We start from the raw sequence: 8,952 nt of genomic DNA, 5'->3' as shown, positions 1-8,952 counted from the left end.
GAATACATTTCATGTTGCTTTGATTCGTAAATTAGCTATTTCAAATTGATTATGTTAATTATTATGCAAGCCTTTTCAAATAGGCCAGGTTTTGGTGTCTTTTTGTTTCTCACTCATTGATCACGGACACGTTTGGTTTCACCGCTTTCAAGGGTGCGTGTTGCAATGTGTTTTTGCTCGCTTGCTTGCACTCTGTGTTCTCTTGTGATTGGCTATTTATCAATTTATTATGTTATTTTATTTCATGTTATTACAGATAAGGTCCTTTGTGCATGGTTGGGTTGATTTGTTGTTTTTCATGTTTTCCTGGCAAAGTTCGTGTTTGCAATGTTTTTTATTGATCTGCGGCTGTTTGGCTGTGAATGTGAAGTTGATGCAGTTTGGGAACACTGAGATGTCTTTTTCAACTGAAATTGTTCTATCTTCCTCCAACAGAAATTGCTTTTTCAAAGAGAAATGATCTGTCTTCCTCTGACAAAATGTTCAGAGCTGGGAACTACTCTCCTCTCTGCTCCAGTGAACTGAAATGCAGTTAGAAGAATTCTGGCCAAGACAAAAGTATGAATCAAAGATGGGCTCCTCTTCAAGGAAAGCAGTTGAAATACATTGAAGTTTCTCTCACCGTGTTGGATCATGGCCAACTCATTATATCAAAAACTTTCCACCACTTAGCAGAGCAAGTTTCTTTTATTTCAGTATCACATGTACAGTGTAACAGTCACCCCCATTTCTCCCTCTGTGACTTTACTCCCCAATGTAGATTATCAACAATATTAATTTCACAACACTTCAGTATTATGTGCCGAGTGATTATTCCATTTTCAATCTTAAAAGCACTTGTGGTTTAGGAAAATTAGTGTCGTCTCAGCCCATCAATTTTTGTCTATTCGTGTCCAGACTAGAAATTGTTCTTTTAAACCGATTGTATGAAGTGAAACAACAATTCCCTGACATTTGCGGGTAGCTCTGAACAGTTTGCGTGCATCTTATTGTGCTTTGTTTACTTCAACACTTATAGAGAGAGAATAGGACGAATCAGCGTGACATCACGCACCCGGAAAATGCGGAACCGCAGCAGTATGAGTTGTGCCAAACGTTAATATCTCAAAAACTATACATCACATCGCTTATAGTTTGACATTCTGTGTGAGAGCAGAAGTAACTCAAGAGTCCGATGTATAATATATGCATGTCGTGTTAAAGGTGTGTGAACTGTCGCAGCTTTTAAAATGAAGTGAAATTTAGTAAACAGCGCAGCCGGCTAGAGTGAGACACTCAAGGCTGGCACCATAGGGTCCCATTATAAGTAAGCCGTTTGTTTACCAACGCTGATCCCTCATATAGCATTTCAGAACAGGAAAAAACATCATAGAGGTCAAGGCCAGCTCCCTTACATCTGGTGATAAAAAAAAAAAAAAAAAATCCTTCTTTCTCCATTCCTCATTATTCTCTTTCAACTATTTTCTGTCATTCTATATCTTTAGCTAGCCAACCCATTGGTGTCCGTGGTCACTTTCTCCATTTGCCCAAGTAAATGGGCCAAAGAAAAATAGTCGTCACCACGACAATGGCCTCCGCTGATGCAAACAGGGCCACAAAGAAAAATAACAGAGAGAGCTTTTGTCAATGATGGACAAACGATTCCTCCAAGAACTCCACAGTATAGCATTCTGTGTTTGTTTTCATCACATTGTCCCTTTATGCAGTGCAAAGATTTGACAAGAATTAACCAATAAATTAAGTTTGTGGTCATCATGGTACATGATGTCCCATGTGCACAGGCTTGGGTTGCTGGTACTGTATGGCCCTGCGTCCGGGCCTACATGAGCACGCAGCTTTTGGCCCGGGCCTTCCTGATGGCCGGTGGGTGCTGCTCGTGAATCTCAGTCCGGGCCGGCTGCTGAGAGACCCGCTTGAGGCCGCGGCGCGAGCCGGCGCGTTTGAGCTGAGGCCGATGGACGCGGGACACGGACGCCACGGTGGTGACGTGGAACACGTCGCGGACGCTGTTCTCCGAATATTTGGAGGTGCACTCAGCGTAGGCCACGGCTCCGATCTGCCTCGCCAATCTAGTGCCCTGGAGAGAGAGAGAGACAGAGAGAGATCAGTCTGTTGAGTGCCCTGGAGAGAGAGAGAGAGAGAGAGATCAGTCTGTTGAGTGCCCTGGAGAGAGAGAGAGAGAGAGAGAGAGATCAGTCTGTTGAGTGCCCTGGAGAGAGAGAGAGAGAGATCAGTCTGTTGAGTGCCCTGGAGAGAGAGAGAGAGAGAGAGAGAGAGAGAGAGAGAGAGAGAGAGAGAGAGAGAGAGAGAGAGAGAGAGAGAGAGAGAGAGAGAGAGAGAATCAGTCTGCTGAGTAGACAGAGAAACAGTAAAGACTCTACAACACTGAGAACGGGGGTTCAAAACTTCAAGCACCATTGGTTCATGACCGAGTGACTCAAGTGCTCAGAGAGCTAGCTGTCAGAGCCAACTATATAAGAAACAAAGAGTGTGTGTGTGTGTGTGTGTGTGTGTGTGTGTGTGTGTGTGTGTGTGTGTGTGTGTGTGTGTGTGTGTGTGTGTGTGTGTGTGTGTGTGTGTGTGTGTGTGTGTGTGTGTGTGTGTGTGTGTGTGTGTGTGTGTGTGTGTGAGAGAGAGAGAGAGCCAGGGAATGTGCTTTTTGTATCCTTAAATGTCCTTGGACCATGTTGAACCTTTGGGATACTTAAATCCTGTGTAAATTGTAACGCAATTCACTGAAGGCATAGAAAGCATTTTTACAGTACATAACATTTGGTGGACGCTTTTATTTTGACCTGCGACCAGCAGCTCTATAGGTCGCTCGGGCGGTCCACAAAAATTTGCATCTGGTCGCAGCTATTGCAAATCCGCGCTTGTTTTCAGTACCAATAGTGCAGTCATGCGTACACAGTGGACCTACATAACACTGTTTGGAAAAGCGCCATCGAAATCACGTTTATTATGACCATTTATTACCCGCCATTTATCTTCGCCTAGGTCTTATTGCATCTTAGACCATCACGCTCGGTCATGCAGATGCTTCCCATTTAAGACCCTACACTAGAAGAAGTATGATAGCTAGCTGGGGCATAAAGCAAGCTGAGATCCTCCACACAGTTATTAAATATTCAAGGGCTATCTGTGCAACTGTAAAACTTATACAGACAGAAGCTTATATTCCCAGCAGTGGAGAGCACCATCTTCAATCAGGACCGTTTGAACTTCGAGGCACTTTCATTTTGCTATACTTAACTTTTATCCAACAACTCTGATGCTGTCTACTGGGGTCTATCTATCTTCTGATGCTGTCTACTGGGGTCTATCTTCTGATGCTATCTACTGGGGTCTATCTTCTGATGCTGTCTAGTGGGGTCTATCTTGTAATAAGACAGGGGAACCTAGATACAATTCCTATTGATTTAGCCAGTCCTCCTTTAGGTCTGTGAGGCACACAGAAGGGGACGGGAGGCTAGACAGCACCTCTCTTAAGTCTTCCTATGTTGAAATAATTTTTATTGGGAATAACCCCTTGAGATGAACCATCTCGTTTTCGTGCTGGAACATCTCCCAGTATCGAAAGAAGGTAAATATATTAGAAAATACATGGCACTGTGTATCCGTTGGCTTGGTAAGACTATTGGAGCTGAACACCCAGCAAAACAAGATGTAAGTAGCTCAATAGTGAAGCAATGGACCAGATTTTGGTCTGACATGAAAGGAAAAAATGGGAAAATAGGGTCCATTCTGAAAATGGCAGGAGCAATTATGCTTAGAAAGTGGGGATGTTTTGGTGTAACCAGAGGGTTCTGTGGATTGGGAGTTATATCAGTTTATACAGTGAAACGAATTTGAGATCTTGATGGTCCAATTTTGATTCCATTACTGACAGGAAAGTCAAGGTTGTTACCTTTCCTTTCTGAGGAAATATTAATTTGTCACCAAACGGCTGCTATGAAGGGGAATTCACATTAACATGAAAATAGGCTATTGAAATTCATGTATGCCACTGTTCATTGCTCCAAGACACAAACAAAATAATTGTATTATTATCACCCATCCTACTGTTTATCTCCCTCATCGTTCAGTTCCAGCTCTGATATGCTCCTTGTTTGTTTGTTTTTTCATGTTTAGGGAAGTTATGATCTGAACCAAAATTTCTAAACTAAGTTTGCTTATGCACAAATAGGAGCAAAACATTGGGCTTCATTTGTCAAGGGAAATACTATTAAATCTGTACATAAACCACTGTTACTCTGTAACATGAACATGTAACATGACACTGTTACTCTGGGCAAATGAAAATCACTGCTGCAGAAAAGTACACAGAACTGAGAGTTTAGATAAATACAGATATTATAATGTTATATAATTATTATTATTTTCAATGTTTTACACATAAAAGGGAGAAAGAAAACAGCAAGCTTTCAGTCTTAAGGCATCAGAGCATACAAAACAAACATGATTGTCAGGTATATACAGTACATACATACCCATACAGAACAGACCCATTCACATCATTAGCTGTAGGCTTATACAGGGCACCTGTACCTACCTACATCAGTGAGGCTTTAGGGAATTAGCCACATGGGCTATTTATTTACACCCAGCTGTAAATAGCCACATGGGCTATTTACAGCCGGGTGTAAATAGTCACATCGGATATTGCAAATAGCATCTGCCTTAAAGATCAACAGGAAGGCTTCATTTCGTTTTGTCAAAGTTTCAGTTTGATTGCTATTTCATTGTGCCTCATCTGACTGTTCTCATATCTCTGCTTACCCACACCCACTAGCCTGGGTAAACCCAGCCGCCACGTGACCTGCTGACTAGTGAGCAGGGTCTGTCTGAGAGCAGGTCACTGGGGGCTGGGTAAACCCAGCCGCCACGTGACCTGCTGACTAGTGAGCAGGGTCTGTCTGAGAGCAGGTCACTGGGGGCTGGGTAAACCCAGCCGCCACGTGACCTGCTGACTAGTGAGCAGGGTCTGTCTGAGAGCAGGTCACTGGGGGCTGGGTAAACCCAGCCGCCACGTGACCTGCTGACTAGTGAGCAGGGTCTGTCTGAGAGCAGGTCACTGGGGGCTGGGTAAACCCAGCCCCCAGTGACCTGCTGACTAGTGAGCAGGGTCTGTCTGAGAGCAGGTCACTGGGGGCTGGGTAAACCCAGCCGCCACGTGACCTGCTGACTAGTGAGCAGGGTCTGTCTGAGAGCAGGTCACTGGGGGCTGGGTTTACCCAGGCTACACACCCACAGGAAGACATGGAAATCTCCACTAGGGAGTAAATCCTCAAAACATGCTGAACAAACATGTCTTCTTATATTGTTATATATCTTTGTTGACTTTGACAGCAGTTGATTTCAAGCTACGCTTGACACCATCAAAATACAAAATAAAATGTAAACTAGGCCTATAAGGAGTAAGTAGGCTAGAACTCTCCGTGACCCCAGTATTCCTTCAAATCATGTGTATCCAGTATTATCTCAGTGCTGCATGTCTTGGCAGAAGATGTCATGTCAGCCTTTGCAGTGAGTCTGCATCACTCCAGCTGATGGATGATGGTGCAGTGAATTCAAGTAAGGGACACTAAGTTGTTTTGTTCCATCTATAAGACGAACATCTGTTCCAGCTCCAGATTTGACATGCTGATGACATAAGTTCATGTCTTCGTTTTCTTGTCTCTATCTTCAGGGAGAGAGTTCGCACATATTGACTGGACTTTCATACAGTAGGAAAAAACTGTGGGGGAAAATACAAACAAATTCTACTTGAAGGCTGCACACTGCTCACCTGTTCGTGGGTGACAGGAATGAGTCGAAGCTTGGAAAGCTCCCTCAGTACGTTGAGGTCCGTCCTCATGTCCAGCTTGCAGCCAACCAGCACCATCTTGGCATTGGGACAGAACTCCTGGGTTTCCCCTTTCCACTGCGGATCAATGGAGAAGCACACATCAGTACAGATCACATGTGGACAAAGCAGAGAGGTAACACGGGTCACAGCCTGTACTGATGAAACCTCTGCTGACCTGATGTCACTGAAGAACAAGGTGGACCAGCCTGTACTGATGAAACCTCTGCTGACCTGACGTCACTGAAGAACAAGGTGGACCAGCCTGTACTGATGAAACCTCTGCTGACCTGACGTCACTGAAGAACAAGGTGGACCAGCCTGTACTGATGAAACCTCTGCTGACCTGACGTCACTGAAGAACAAGGTGGACCAGCCTGTACTGATGAAACCTCTGCTGACCTGACGTCACTGAAGAACAAGGTGGACCAGGCTGTACTGATGAAACCTCTGCTGACCTGACGTCACTGAAGAACAAGGTGGACCAGCCTGTACTGATGAAACCTCTGCTGACCTGACGTCACTGAAGAACAAGGTGGACCAGCCTGTACTGATGAAACCTCTGCTGACCTGACGTCACTGAAGAACAAGGTGGACCAGCCTGTACTGATGAAACCTCTGCTGACCTGACGTCACTGAAGAACAAGGTGGACCAGGCTGTACTGATGAAACCTCTGCTGACCTGACGTCACTGAAGAACAAGGTGGACCAGGCTGTACTGATGAAACCTCTGCTGACCTGACGTCACTGAAGAACAAGGTGGACCAGCCTGTACTGATGAAACCTCTGCTGACCTGACGTCACTGAAGAACAAGGTGGACCAGCCTGTACTGATGAAACCTCTGCTGACCTGACGTCACTGAAGAACAAGGTGGACCAGCCTGTACTGATGAAACCTCTGCTGACCTGACGTCACTGAAGAACAAGGTGGACCAGCCTGTACTGATGAAACCTCTGCTGACCTGACGTCACTGAAGAACAAGGTGGACCAGCCTGTACTGATGAAACCTCTGCTGACCTGACGTCACTGAAGAACAAGGTGGACCAGCCTGTACTGATGAAACCTCTGCTGACCTGACGTCACTGAAGAACAAGGTGGACCAGCCTGTACTGATGAAACCTCTGCTGACCTGACGTCACTGAAGAACAAGGTGGACCAGGCTGTACTGATGAAACCTCTGCTGACCTGACGTCACTGAAGAACAAGGTGGACGAGGCTGTACTGATGAAACCTCTGCTGACCTGACGTCACTGAAGAACAAGGTGGACCAGCCTGTACTGATGAAACCTCTGCTGACCTGACGTCACTGAAGAACAAGGTGGACCAGCCTGTACTGATGAAACCTCTGCTGACCTGACGTCACTGAAGAACAAGGTGGACCAGCCTGTACTGATGAAACCTCTGCTGACCTGACGTCACTGAAGAACAAGGTGGACCAGCCTGTACTGATGAAACCTCTGCTGACCTGACGTCACTGAAGAACAAGGTGGACCAGGCTTCAGTGCATCTTTTCAACTCCAAAGTAAACACCTTGATAGCAGAAGGGCTCAGCGCACGTGACTACTTCACTTCTAAGTCTATGAACTTGACATGAATCAGGCTCCTGTCTGAAGAACTCCCGTCTCCATGAGTCACTCCACATGACAATCGTGCGACAGACGTAAAAACAGGCCTGGACAGAACAGGGTGGGACGGAGCAGAACAACAGGAACAACACAACAGTTTAATCATGTGCCTGATGGGTTTGCTACAACATGAGCTCACAGCAGCACAGAGCACACAGACTTAACACATGCCAGTGTTACTGTGTACCATGGGAGAAGACGCAGTAAGAGACACACAATAGCCATTAGAGACTATAGACATGAGTTGAACTATGAAGAGTCCTCTCTCTCTCTCTCTCTCTCTCTCTCTCTCTCTCTCTCTCTCTCTCTCTCTCTCTCTCTCTCTCTCTCTCTCTCTCTCTCTCTCTCTCTCTCTCTCTCTCTCTCACACACACACACTCGTTCTGTGAGATTCCTTTCATGATCTCCTCACACCATGGCACAGCCAACCACTTTGAACACTGTTTCTCCATTTATTCTCCGTTACAAAGAGATCCTTTCTCCCAGATGCCTGTGTCACTGTTGTTACGGGCTGCAGCACGTTGTGCTCTGTGCCTGTGTCACTGGTGTTACGGGCTGCAGCACGTTGTGCTCTGTGCCTGTGTCACTGGTGTTACGGGCTGCAGCACGTTGTGCTCTGTGCCTGTGTCACTGTTGTTATAGGCTGCAGCATGTTGTGCTCTGTGCCTGTGTCACTGGTGTTATGGGCTGCAGCACGTTGTGCTCTGTGCCTGTGTCACTGTTGTTACGGGCTGCAGCACGTTGTGCTCTGTGCCTGTGTCACTGTTGTTACGGGCTGCAGCACGTTGTGCTCTGTGCCTGTGTCACTGGTGTTATGGGCTGCAGCACGTTGTGCTCTGTGCCTGTGTCACTGTTGTTACGGGCTGCAGCACGTTGTGCTCTGTGCCTGTGTCACTGTTGTTACGGGCTGCAGCACGTTGTGCTCTGTGCCTGTGTCACTGGTGTTACGGGCTGCAGCACGTTGTGCTCTGTGCCTGTGTCACTGGTGTTACGGGCTGCAGCACGTTGTGCTCTGTGCCTGTGTCACTGGTGTTACGAGCTGCAGCACGTTGTGCTCTGTGCCTGTGTCACTGGTGTTACGGGCTGCAGCACGTTGTGCTCTGTGCCTGTGTCACTGGTGTTACGGGCTGCAGCACGTTGTGCTCTGTGCCTGTGTCACTGGTGTTACGGGCTGCAGCACGTTGTGCTCTGTGCCTGTGTCACTGGTGTTACGGGCTGCAGCACGTTGTGCTCTGTGCCTGTGTCACTGGTGTTACGGGCTGCAGCACGTTGTGCTCTGTGCCTGTGTCACTGGTGTTACGGGCTGCAGCACGTTGTGCACTGTGCCTGTGTCACTGGTGTTACGGGCTGCAGCACGTTGTGCTCTGTGCCTGTGTCACTGGTGTTACGGGCTGCAGCACGTTGTGCTCTGTGCCTGTGTCACTGGTGTTACGGGCTGCAGCACGTTGTGCTCTGTGCCTGTGTCACTGGTGTTACGGGCT

General features: G+C 46.8%; 1 protein-coding gene across 1 annotated transcript in view; it reads right to left on the bottom strand.

Annotated features, from left to right (window-relative positions):
* Positions 1–677: 677 nt before the first annotated feature.
* The window catches only part of LOC310774641 (rho-related GTP-binding protein RhoN-like), a 45,595-nt gene continuing 37,320 nt past the window's right edge, over positions 678–8,952 (bottom strand). Inside the window, exons 4-5 of the mRNA XM_083634741.1 lie at positions 5,789–5,923; positions 678–2,077 (exon numbers count right to left, since the gene is read on the bottom strand). Coding sequence (XP_083490867.1) covers positions 1,820–2,077; positions 5,789–5,923 — 393 coding nt within the window. The 3' untranslated portion in view covers positions 678–1,819. The remainder of the gene's footprint in view (positions 2,078–5,788; positions 5,924–8,952) is intronic.

This window comes from Poromitra crassiceps (genome assembly GCF_964638095.1).
Source record: "Poromitra crassiceps genome assembly, chromosome: 4".
NCBI classification, from domain to species: Eukaryota; Metazoa; Chordata; class Actinopteri; order Beryciformes; family Melamphaidae; genus Poromitra; species Poromitra crassiceps.
The sequence above is the reverse complement of the archived record's forward strand: the minus strand, read 5'-3'. Positions and strand labels throughout refer to the sequence as shown.